The sequence below is a fragment of the Daldinia childiae genome, assembly GCF_008694065.1.
Source record: "Daldinia childiae strain JS-1345 chromosome Unknown Scaffold2, whole genome shotgun sequence".
NCBI classification, from domain to species: Eukaryota; Fungi; Ascomycota; class Sordariomycetes; order Xylariales; family Hypoxylaceae; genus Daldinia; species Daldinia childiae.
This window is the reverse complement of record NW_022984643.1, coordinates 3,818,461-3,831,441: the sequence shown is the minus strand read 5'-3', so window position 1 is coordinate 3,831,441 and position 12,981 is coordinate 3,818,461. Positions and strand designations below refer to the sequence as shown.

The following is a 12,981-nucleotide window of genomic DNA, read 5'->3' as shown; positions in this document are numbered from 1 at the left end:
ACATCGATTATCTTCAACCCTCCATTTAGAATAGCACCCTCCTTATCCCGCCTAACTTAACCCCCGATTCCATCGTTACCCCCCGATCTTTTTGGGGAGATATATACCTTATATAAATATAACAAAATGTATCAGATCCTCCTCTTCATATTCCTCTTTCTCGGCGGTTATGTCCATTATCTGTGGAAAGCCGAGGCTGCCCTTCACGAACCGTGGGTTCCGGACGTAGGCGACCGACTCTTTAGCCAGCGACCTCTTCCCCCGTTTAAGGAATTGTCTAGTATAGCAACCTATACCTTTCCTCTACGGACTCAGGGCCGGGATATCGTCGATGCAACCGGCCGTCGCTATAAACTCGCCAGTGTCAATTGGTATGGAGCGAGCGATGAGCTCTTCATCCCCGGCGGACTCGAAGTACAGCATCGGTCCGTGATTGCTGAAACTATTCGCATGCTGGGCTTCAACAGCGTACGCTTACCTTACTCGGACGAAATGGTCATCCGCAACCCGCATATCCTTCCTCACCTTCTCACCGCCAATCCCGACCTCGTAGGTCTACGCGCTCTCGATATACTTCAAGCCGTTGTTGAGGCATTGACCGATGCCGGCATCGCTGTCATCCTCAACAATCACATCACAAGTGCGACGTGGTGCTGCGGCGCTGATCCGTGCGACGCCGGCTGGGCCAACGACCAATTCGGCCCCTTGTGCAAAATCTCACAGACCGAGGAGGAGTGGATACAACATTGGGAGACAATCATGAAGCCGTTTGTGAATAATCCAAGGGTTATCGGCGCCGACCTCAGGAACGAGGTCCGCGGCGTCTGGGGCACCATGTCGTGGAATCGCTGGGCGGACGCTGCCGAGAAATGCGGAAACAGGCTCCTCAAGATGAACAGCGACTGGCTGATCGTCGTCGGCGGGACCGAGTCCGGGAACGATCTGACGAAGGTAAGCGAGCGGCCAATCAAACTCGATGTGGCGGATCGCGTCGTGTACTCGGCGCACGTGTACGCGTGGTCTGGATGGGGTAGCCGGGAGGGCCGGTACGCGAAGCGCAGCTACGCGTCCTTCATCCAGGCGATGCGCCAGAACTGGGCGTACCTAGTCGAAGACAACGTGGCGCCCGTCTGGGTGGGCGAATTCGGCGCACCGCACCATCCCGGCGCCGGCGACGCAAATTACTGGCGGAACCTGCTGCGGTACCTCAAGCGCATCGACGCCGACTTCGGGTACTGGGCCATCAACCCGCGCAAGCCGAAAGACAACGTCCAGGAGTCATACGCGCTCGTGCACGACGACTGGATCACGCCGATTCTGGATTATCGCATGCGTGATATGACGGAGTTGATTGCCGGCTCAGGAGAGGGTGGTGTTGGCGAGTATACGTCGGATGGGGGCAAGAGCTTTGGCCCGGGAGGTATGTAGCGTGTTCTAACCGAGAGGAAGCATGTGCTGCACTGTATTTTTGGCTGGAATGATATGGGGGAATTGTGCTGGAAATACCCATCTAGGGAGCGGGAGGATAAGGACGATGAGGACATGTGCGCTCGCCATGGCGTGGTTGCCAGAGGGTATTTATTTTTGAGGGCGGTTATTATTATTATTCCTCCCGGGTGGTGATGCCGTGGGTGAGGATTAGATTGTGAGTTGGTTGGTTGGTTGGTTATAAGAGAGAGTTAGATATCTCCCTAGCGAGTGACCGGCGGGCTTTTGTCATGCTGGCACGCGGGAGTTGGTTGTGGTTGTGGCTGTTAGGTTGAGGCGGACTGGGCTATTAGGTAGGTAGTCTGACCTGTCTGCCCTTCGGAAGCGAGTTATACATAGATAGACATGAGACCAAGTATGAACAATGAATAGCGAGATTGTGAGTTTAGTTACATACTCTTGATGCATAGGGTTCGTGTGGTTGTTTGATATATAAGTAGGTACCTAGGTACCTAGGTAAGTATTGGTTTGGTTCTATGTAGCTCTAGAGTAGAGCAGAGTAATGGTTATTAAGGCGATTTTGTCCCTCTGGTTTAGAGGACGGGATAAGGCTGGCGATTAGCTGGGTAGATATTTTAGATTGAGATTAGTTGGTGCAATTATGGGATGGCTTTGTTCTTTCTTGGCTTGGGAACCCCTTTTCTTCTTTGACTTTGGTTTGGCTAGGTAGGTAGGTACCTGTGTGGATGGATAGATCATTGGTGATATATATATTTCGGCGTGGTATTTTTATATATAGTTTTTGGGAAGTGTATATGGAAATAGTTATTTAGGCATTTATTTATTTCATTGAGAGTAACTTCTATATATTCATTGACCCTAAAAGCTTCCTGTAGATAGTTCAGGGTTGGTAATGCGGGTATAGGGGGTAGGGACGTAAGCGATGTATAGGACTAGCTATGAGTGTTTAAGCTTAGAAGCTATTGAAGGTATTTTCGTAGTTTTACAACTTCTTACCGATTGCTAATAACTATATAGAAATGAACTTTGGATGAAGTGTTGGCTTCCTAACCTTCATCCATACCTGGTTCTTCATATCTCGTCAATCTCTCTTTGCTGGTACCTGGTTAAGCGGATCTAAGCTAGACTAATGCGTTGTCTTAAATATATAGCGTATACCTAATCTTAATATGATATCTACTAAAGTCCCTTATCTAAACCTATGGCTTGACGTGACTGATTAATGTGTTCATACCTTTTTACGCTGAAAAGGGGCTGAAACGACTTGACTCAGAATCATTGAAATAAATTTTAGCTTGACCAACAAGAGCATTGGATAAGTCATCAGGATTAATAAATTTGATGTCGATGTAGGATAGTGAAATTATTCCGAAAAGCAACAATCGCGTGATGAAATACCCGAATCGATAACACGTCGTAATAATTGTGACGAGCTGGAACACAGCACATAATAACACTATAAATAGCATATAATTGCCGAATTATTAGGCGATAGGGCGATAGGGCGGTAGGAAGTAAAGAGGTAGGAACCAACCAGCCCCGTTTGGTTTGAGCTAATGCGGGCTCCACTCGGAACCCCGAGTATTTCACTTTTTTTTCGTTTCAAACAACCGAACTCCAGATTTTTAGATTTTTAGATTTCCAGATTTCCACTTCTTAATACTTACTTTAATACTTTACTACTTTACTACTTACTACTTACCTTACCAATGTATATGCGCTAACCCTCTCTTTTCAATATCACCAATTCAGAATTCATGAATCAATTGGTCAGTTAGAGATTAGACATTGAGTATGTCCGAGAAGAATGGTGTCACAAAAGATACTTCGTTACCTCTTGGTTTAATTCGAGATCAAACATCGTCTTCTCTCATCTCCTCCGTATTAAACATCGTCAATGGCCACATTGTCAGCAAGGAGAATTGGCTCAAATTCGTCGAATGCCTTTATGTAGCCAAGGACAACGAGGAGCCTAGCGGAAAGCGGAGACGCGTAGACAATGGCAGTGTAGCCGCCGCCGACTCCTCGGAGTTTCTGAGGAGAAGGTACATTAATCTTATGGACGCTAACGAAGAACGCTATATTAAAGGGAGACCCTATGTTGCTGTTTCTTACACCTGGCAAGTCTCGAAAGAAGAAGAGGCAGAAGAGGAGGCAAGAAAAGAAGCGGCAAGGCGTTACCTTGTCGCACCTCACAAGATCGGCCAGCCTACCCTAGCTAAGGTGAGGCCTGCGGTCCTGGATCGAGTACTAAACTATGCCGAGCATATGGGATGTAAGGACATCTGGATCGACAAGGAGTGTATCGATCAGGATAACGAGGCGGAGAAGGAGGCAGCAATACAAAGCATGCACCTGGTGTATAAGTTAAGCAAGTGGCCAATTGCCCTCCTCACGCGTAGGATCAAGACTACAGAAGAGCTCGATCTTCTTACCAATCTAATGTGTAACGAAGTTGCCCCCGAAGATGAACTAGCCGTATTAGATCTTCTAGATGGCATTACATCTGACCTATGGTGGACGAGAGCCTGGACTTTTCAGGAAGACTATAGAGCTTCTACCCGAATGATGTTGCTTCTCCCACACCACTGGAGCTTAGAAAGGCGTAAACGAGCTATGGTAGACGAGTCTGATCGGTACATTCTTGGAAACGTCGAAGGCGAGATTTGTATAAAATCTGTAGACTTCAGGGAGCGGGCTACGGAGTTCTGCCTCTCGTATCGGGAGAGATCAGACAATGTGGATATCTGTAACAGGGTCATTAAGAGGGCCACAAAGTATAATGTCCTCCTTAACGACAAGTCTTCGACGTACTCAGCATCGCGTTCTATGTCTCCAACGATCCTTTCAGACATAATTTCGCGCAGCATTAAGAAAGAATCCGACCGCCTTGCTATCATGGCTAACTGTTGCGAGTATGGTACTCGTATCGACACAAACTCTCTAAATAACGATGGAACTAGCCTCAGCTTATCGATCCTTGCCCAATATCTCCTAAATGGCGAAATCATAGAGAACGACCCAAAACGACCCATCCTGGGTACACTCAAACACAACATCCACGAGTACCTGTCTAAGCAATCACTAAGTAACTTTCGGCCTCCCGTCCAGCAAGGCCTTAATTTCATCAAAGGCTGTCGTTTTACGAATCCGCGACTGACTCCGGAGGGAACATGGACCAGAGGCCACCTTTGGAAACTAGGCAAAGTCATACGTCGGAAACCAATGAAGTATGAGAAGTACAGTACGCTGAAACCGCTTGCACAATTTGCTACTGAGTTGCAATATAGAATATACGGCGCTTCTTACGCGGATATCGCAGCCGATCTAATTAGACGCGCATACGCCCGCGGCTGCTCTCCATACCGCGGGGGGTGGTGGCTTGACAGTATGGCCGGCGAAGTCGAGGAAGCCCTGATGCAAGGAAAGGCCCTTCGACTAGCCTGTCTCGTAGACCCTAGGAATGGAATAGAATACGGTCCCTATAGTGCTGTCTTCGTAGGCGACAGCCGCGATGATTGGAAGGACGAGGACGAGGACGACGTCAGCTATGCCTTTACTTCATACCAATTCCATAATGAAGACAAGCCAGGGTATACTGAAAAACACGTATCGCTGGAGGTCGACATCGAGTGGCAGAAGCGCGACAGATCCGAGGGACGTTCGCCCTGCACGCCACCGAAGCTATACATCAAGCGGTGGCTCAATGGCCTCTGTTTCTTCGAGGGGGCCCATATAGGACAAGTCTTGTTTCCCTGGCATCCTTCACTGCTAGAAGAGGCGTAGGGAACCCACGATTACTTTGAGCTCGGCGATTTATAAGCCGCTAGACGAGACGAGACGAGACGAGATGAGACGAGAACACGAAACGAGAGAATGAGGGTCATCAAGGAGCGTTGTATTTTATTTTGTTTATTTTATTTTACTTTTATCACGTGTACATAAGAAACTCCTCAAATAGAGAGAGAGAGAATGAGGAATCTGAACCTAGAGTAAATACGACTGCAATGAACATAGTGCTATCGAACCGGCACCTTCGAGTGTTGAGTATTAGTGATTATAGCCTTGTGTTATGTAGAAGGTCGTCTTAAGCGATTATTCAAGCTGAAAAGGTGTAAGAGTACAACCTTCATCTTAGCACAGTACAGCATAGCATAGCACATGCCAAATCTACGCCTACATGGTTATAGGGGACGGAACAACAACAACATCATCATCATCACGACGTATTACAAAACATTACCATCTCTCACATCAATACTTGCCGCTCACTTCGTTCCCCCGCGCAAACAAATTACCCACCATGCATCCATGCATCCATCTATCCATCCTATCACTCCTAGCAGAATACACAGGAATCCCAAATAGGAACCTCATTCACATCTCCACGCAAGACGACACGAAAAAAACTTACACACGCACATCACATCATCATCATCATCTCCATAAAATTCGTTAAATCATCCATTCTACGAATTTTTATATTCGTTTCGTTTCGTATCAACTGTTCTCTCTCTCTCTCTTTTTTTTACTCCTTTTTTTTTGTTGCTGTGTGTATTTGGATTCTGCTCCGGAACTCGGAAAACGTAAAAAGCCTAATAGGCTATCCGAATACTCCTCCCTTCCCCTGAAGATCGTAAAACTTGCCTAGACAGGCAACATGAGCTTTGAAAAAAAAAAAAAAAAAAAGAAATAGAAAAAAAAGCGAAGAAAAAAAAATCCAGCTCATATTTCATCTTTCTCCTAGTTGTCGAGCTGCTCTCCTCTCCGCAATACACCGGTTGATTGGTATACGGGACAAGGACACTAGACAGACAGACACACGATGAAAGGCGACCGATCAAAAAAGGAACGGAGTAAATTGGATTCTGCCGAGATTGCGCAACATGGATTTCAAACACCGATTTTGCACGGGTGAAAATCAGACATGGCAGCACAACAAGACGACATTGATGCGAGATGAAGGGGGGAGTGGAGTTTTTTCTCCCCCCTTAAATAAAGTAGTGTAAATGCGACAACGACAAACCCCGCCCGATTTCTGACTATCTGTCCGTCCGGGGCGTCTTTTATTTTTCTCAAAAAATAGGCCACCATCGGAAACGACCAAAAAAAAAAAAAGTCCCGTGTGCCTAATAACTCCGTTGCTAACAAGTCCATACTTTGAACACAAAAGGAAAAAATAGAGAGAAAATGCGTGTTCCAAACCCGAAAAAACGCCGTTGCTGTGGACTTCATTTATAGAAACGACTGTTATGTGGTGATGATGATGGGTGGCGTTTCAAATATGTGACATACGCAAGTAATGTCGAACGTGAAAACTCAAATTCGATCTGTTAAAATAGTGCCTAAGTCTCAGAAGACTTCGCATGTGGTCGTGGCGTTGGCTCTTCGGCTGCTTCCTCGTCTTCTGTTCTAGTCGCCGTCGTTGATTTTGGTGTTGTGTCGGGACCTTGGCCAGTGGTACTTGGATTGAGCGTTAAAGAAACTTCTGGTGGTGTCTGCAAGGGGGCTGTAGATGACGATATAGCACCTGAAAATGGTGAAACATCACTCTCCCTTGACGGAGTGACTACCTGAGTTGTAGGTTCCGGGGTAGTGTCGGATGATGAGATAGCAACACTATCGTGACTATTTGCTCTCATCATTTCAATCCCGAGCTTTGAGCTAGGAGTCGGCTGCTTACCACGGAACCCACGATCTCGATGCGTGCCAAGCTCGTCATCTTCATCATCTGCCGAGTCATTACCTTCTGTACGCCGCTTCTCGAGATGTTCACGCCTCGACCGAAGCTTCTCTAAAGATCGCCGGGGAGCTGGCATTCTAGGTTGTTCCATCTGGGCTGGGGCTGATTGTTGAGAAATGAGTGGAATAGGCATTTTCGAGACTCCTCCGGAACTTCCAGGCGTCTCCTCGTTACTAATGCCAAGGCCAGACTCTTCTCCCCACTCGCCCACACCTTTGCGGCCAGGGACCACAGGTATTTCATCGGTCGTCGCGGATTCGGAGTCCCCAAATAAACTAGAACTGATAGAATCTTCTCTGCTCGACCCCCTGAAGCTACTACTGCCTGGGTGAGCATATCCAGATGATACCGAGGTGGGACTGTCTCCTATCTGTGGGTTTTTTAGTCTCACACTGGTGATAGGGTTTGGAATTGGTAGTGACTGAATTTGACCTGGTGTCGGTGGTTTCCATTGGCAAAGGTTAGAAAGAACTTCGATCAGCTTAGAAGAGCTAATGGGTTTCTCAATCAGTGAGTCGAAATAATGAGGAGCTTGTAACTCCTTCAAGTAGGCCGTAATTGCAACAATAGGCGTGTGGGCATTGACGTTCTTGACTTCGCGTACCATCCGAGCAACATCAGAACCGCTTATTTCGGGCAGTTTAAACTCGGTAAATATGATATCAAACTTGATTTCGCTAACCGCGTATCGAACTGCATCTGAGCCGGTCGACGCGGAGATGGTACGACACCGCAGCTTTTCGAGCAACTTCTCCATTACCATTCGTGAAACTGGGTGGTCTTCGCAAATTAGAACGTCTAAAGAACGGAATGATGGACTGTCAAGTACAATAGCCGACATCCTACGAGAGGACTGGCGACGTCGTTGCACTTTAAGAAGAGCACTCGCCCGTTCGTTTTCGTTGTCCGAAGACGAAGGAGACATGTCAAAAACTTGGCTTCGACGATTGCGATGGTGTGCAAGAAGGTCAGCAGCTACAGGACTACCTTCTTGAGAGCCTACGGTTAGAGATCGCGATCGTGTCGAGGATTCGCTTGGCTGTCTTGGAGTTCCTACTGTTTTATGCGGCGATAACGGTAACGGCAACGGAGGCGGTGCAACTTTACCCTTCGCGGGCGACGGAGAAGCTGCTGTTGCTGATTTTTGAAGGCTGGGAGTAGTACGAGGGACATCAAAGAAGCTTCCAGGCTGCAACGATCCAGAGCCAGATTGTTGCGACAGACTTGAAGAATTGCTCGAGGCCTTCCTGCGACCCTCTGCTCCTTGACCTGCATGGAAGGATACGAGGAGTGGCGAAGACGGCTGAGAAGCACGGCTAGGAGATGAGTTGGCGTGACTAGCCGTGGAAGGCGATGCCGGGCGCTGCGAGTTTGACGCCTTAGCATTGGACAAGTTGCGTTGTATTGGGTTGGATAAGATCGGGCTCCCTTCGAGCCCGGGACCTGGAGAAGTGGGATTATTCCCACCTGGACTCGTTCCGGATCTGTTCTGTGCCGCCATCGCCTGAGCTTTCAACTGCTGGATAACGTCTTTATTGGCTTTGTCAAGCACTGTAAGATTCTTGAAAGCAAATGTTCCAAAGTCATCCGAAGCCACCGGCTCACTAAGTCGACGACTCTTTAGATCTCGGATGTGGGGAGGTATGTGCAGTGGCATTAAGCCTCGTTTGATCTGGTTGACCTGAACTTGAGACCTGACACGCGATAAAGCGTCGTGCGGACGGTCAGGATAATCCGGTGTCGCGACCGATGGAGGCGAAGCTTGATCTTCCATCTCTTCGGTGAAAGACTGTAGAGTAGCACCTCGAGCATCAAAATACTCTGTGTCTTCAGGATTCTCAGGTTGGGGAATAAACTGAGCATCATCCTGTAGTAGAGTAGCCCAATTGATACCTTCAAACCAAGGGTGGCTTCTAATCTCTTCTCCGCCAGACTCGTGTTTCCCCTCGCGATTTGAACCCAGTCTCTGCTGCGGGTCAATGCAGAGCAATTTGTTGATAAGGTCTTTCGCCTCGGACGATACCTCGTCTTCTGACTCATCTGGCCACATGATTTTTCGCCCGAGTATGTTCTCGAAGACTTGTTCCGCTTCATCGGCGTGGAAAGGGGGGTAACCATAGAGGAACTCAAACATAATGCAGCCGACTGACCACCAATCGCTCGTCTCGTCCTGTCTGGCACCTTTAATGGTCTCGGGAGCGAGGTAATCGGGAGTTCCTACGAACCGACGGTTTGTGTCTTCGGGGTCGAATAGAGCCATTGGAGGAGGCATCATGCTTGACTGAGGCGGTGTATTCCTATGTATGTCGCTATTGTGGCTGTTGGTGTGTTGAAGCGATGGTAAATCAGGAGAAGCATTGCCGCCATCACTCACATCATCGCGCGGAGACCGCAAACTAGTTTGACTATGTTGAGGGTCACCTAAAGAGAAGTTCCCCATCATATGCGCCAACGTTTCGCTACCGCCACTATCGCTACGCTGACCAGTTGGATGAATTTGTGAAAGGGTGAAATAGGACGGCTGCCCAACTCCATTGTCCGGAGTTATCTGCGGTGTGGCAGCGGGAGAGTGGTGACTGCCATGGAAGTCAAGTGAAGCTGACCGAGACGATGCCACGGATGTCGACCTGACAAAAGGTCCCGTCTTAAGTAAATCGGGTGTAGGCTCAGCATTTCCACTATTTAGAGCTCTCTTCTGGCGACCGATTAATCCCATGCGTGATAGACCAAAATCAGTCAATTTGAGGTGGCCTTTTTGATCGATGAGCAGATTATCGGGTTTTAAATCACGATGGATTATGCCTCGATCATGTAGATGCTCTACACCGAGAATAACTTCACCGAGATATTTCTTTACCCACTCCTCTGGTAGTCCCCCGAGAACTTTAATGAGGGAAGCACAATCTCCTCCATTCAGATATTCCATGACAAGATACAAGTAGTCCTTGCTAGAGAACGTCCAATACAGCTTTGCAACGAATTCGCTCTCCCCTTGCCACATCATAATAGCCCTTTCGGCTTTAACATTTGTGACTTGATTTTTAGCCACCATGTCCGCCTTCTTCAAGACCTTAATTGCGAAATATTCACCTGTGGACTTCTTCTTCGACAGGTAGACACTACCAAAGGCACCCTTGCTAATCGGTTTAATAATTTCGAAGTCTTTAATTGAAGGGGGGACTGCACGTGCCATCGGTGGATGGTTAGCAGGGTTTAAACGGGGAGACGTGGGTCGATTTGGGAAGTCCGACATAGCCGTTGACGATTGTCGACGGTGATGCGTAAATATGGCCGGCGAACTAAATTCACTACTAGGGAGCATAGGCGAAGCCTCTGGAGAAACGACTCCATCTTGTGAATATTGAAGATTACGAGGCTTATGTATTCGTAATGGCGATGAGGGCTGCGTGGCCCTTGAAGGTGATTCCTGACGATGAGGTGATGATGTGCCGGTAAGGACGAGGCTTCGCCTTTGATGTTGGCGCGAACTAGTAGCACGTCGTAGACCACCCCGTTCGGACATAGGCGAATCAGTCCGAGGCGGTTTCCGCGCTACGGAAGTGGATCTACCACTACCATCACTGTCTCCGGCATCTGTCTCAAGCAAGGCGGATCCCCGGCGAGAAGCTCGGGATGTATTAGAGGTGCCTAACACTTCCCGGTGGGATTTTGGCGTTGGACATTCCCTAGGGCTACTTGACCTTGTAGACTCAATAATAGAAGAAGGGCGCCTTTTGTCGTTTGCATCTCCCAAGTCTACGTTCTTGAGAGCAAGTGCTAGTGAAGAGGGCGTATCAAATGACCCAGCAAAAATAGGCTCTTCTTGTGCCACCGGGGTCTCTTCGATCTCTTCCTCCTCTTCCTCTTCTTCCTCATCGCCGTTGTCGTCGTCGTCCTCTTCCTCCTCCTCTTCGCCTTCTTCATCCTCAGTCGAGTCGCTCAGCCGACCTTCCGCGATACGAGCTGCCTTGCGCATGGCATCCTCGACACAATTCTCCACTATGACGGTAAGTTCAACCCGGATCCGTTCCGCGTACTCGATTATCCTCCTATGGCGAAATACGGCTTCGACCTTCTCTTTAGCAGCCCGTTCGGTTTCTGCGCATAGCAAAGCCAACCCCTGCTCCTGTTCAAGGGTGTTCGAGCCAGGAGATTGCCATTGGAGCACTTGAGATATTCGAGACTCGGATTGCGGTGACTGGGTTCGAAATTCTTGCGACGAGGATTCTTTGATTGCAGGTGTGCTAATTTCGATAGCGGTATCACACAGGTCCAAGAGCAACTCCACAATACGGGCTTGAGGACGCCGCACCGCAAACGATCGAGATCGACCATGGCCGAATCCAATCGATCGATCCCTTGACGACGGAGTTGGAGAGGCCGCCCCGGGGGAGGACGTAGTGGAGGAAGGCCCTATAGGTAAGCCCTTGTACTCGGCAATAGGTAACGATCCTGGCTCTCCTGAAAGAGCACGGCTTTTGCGGGCCTCTAACGCATCTAGCACTTTAACGATAGCGTGTCGGTGCTCGGTTAAATTCTCTTGGGCTATTTGGACATCCATTTCAGCTCGATGCTCTTGGAGGCATAGATCCGTGTGTTTCTCAAACCACCAAGGCGGGATTTGGCGTTCGCAAATGCGGCACAAAACTGGTAACGGCGGTGGGTTTTTTGCGGGATCATCGTTTCCAGACTCTGCTAGTTGGGTTAAATAGCTAGCTAGAACCTCAGCACCCGACCCAAGAGAATCTACAAGTAACGGTGCAAGGTCAATTTTTATCTCTCGCGGCGGAACCCATGGCCGTATCATCCACATAGTCTAGGAGGTGTCAGCTTCGAGTTAACAAATATGAGTTCGGTTTCCTACATGACTTTCGTCTCCAGTAGTGCGATCGTAGACCATAATCCCTTGAGCCTCTAAATCGATCGTGGCAGGGTTGCTTTGGTCTGCTTCGGACTCCTCGCGAGTATCGGTAGGGTATAACTTAGACAGGAGACCTAGGTAAACGGTAAATCGGACATAATGGCTACGTGAATCATCATTCTTCATTGAATCAATAGCTCCGGCAAATGCAGACTTGTCCTCGCTAATAATCAAATCGGCGATCGGGGTGCCTTCGACGGCATCTGGATCTGTCCCAATAACATCGGCCCATGACGGGCTAACCCACCGAATAGAGCCATCGAGATTAAGGTCCATAATGACATTTAAAGTCTGTTCTGCGGCCTCGCGAAGTTCTTCACGCTCTTCCCTAATGTTTGCGCTTAAAGATCTTTCCATTGAACGGCCGATGGCTTGAGCACGGAGCGAGGTGACAGCCGGGGGGGCCAGCCTACTGGTATCCTCGTCCATTGTTGAAAAACGACCGGTTCGTTGCTCAATTGCAATGATGGCATCGGGCAGTAAGCCTCTTGAAATCGAGAAGAAGCCCTCGACGGTTTAGCAGAGACGCAAACGCGTCCGGGCGGAAGGTAGGCGTATCGTAAAGTTCGGTTCTTGGTCAAGATTGACCTCATGCAAAGCCAAGATATCTGGCAGAAAGCCAGAGTCAGAAGCTTGCGAGAACCCGAGACATGACGGTGAGTGACGTGCGTAGTTGGTCAGGTCACTCGATTCTGGCAGAGATTGATCTGTTTGAGGGTTGAGGACAAGCCTCTCAGCTCGGACTGGGACTGCCAGCACGCTCGAGTATTATCGCGATCCGATCGTATTGTTGACAAAGGGGCGGTAGCGACGGGGGGGCCTAATGGAGGGGCCACAAGTGACGAGGATAAAAGAGTACAGGGACGTT

General features: G+C 48.7%; 3 protein-coding genes across 3 annotated transcripts; 2 read left to right on the top strand and 1 right to left on the bottom strand.

The window, feature by feature from the left end:
* Positions 1-126: 126 nt before the first annotated feature.
* GL218_01936 (Endoglucanase) lies at positions 127-1,428 on the top strand (the record flags this gene model as incomplete). The annotated part of the gene is made up of 1 exon (XM_033578422.1): positions 127-1,428. One exon carries the CDS (start codon positions 127-129, stop codon positions 1,426-1,428), a length of 1,302 nt encoding a protein of 433 aa, XP_033438116.1.
* Positions 1,429-3,243: 1,815 nt separating this feature from the next.
* Positions 3,244-5,235, top strand: GL218_01935 (uncharacterized protein; the record flags this gene model as incomplete). Its single annotated transcript, XM_033578421.1, has 2 exons — positions 3,244-4,364; positions 4,413-5,235. 2 exons carry the CDS (start codon positions 3,244-3,246, stop codon positions 5,233-5,235), a joined length of 1,944 nt encoding a protein of 647 aa, XP_033438117.1.
* A 1,559-nt stretch (positions 5,236-6,794) lies between these two features.
* GL218_01934 (Serine/threonine-protein kinase cek1) lies at positions 6,795-12,542 on the bottom strand (the record flags this gene model as incomplete). The annotated part of the gene is made up of 2 exons (XM_033578420.1): positions 6,795-12,008; positions 12,057-12,542. The coding sequence occupies 2 exons, from the start codon at positions 12,540-12,542 to the stop codon at positions 6,795-6,797; spliced, it is 5,700 nt and encodes a 1,899-aa protein (XP_033438118.1).
* Between the last annotated feature and the right edge of the window lie 439 nt (positions 12,543-12,981).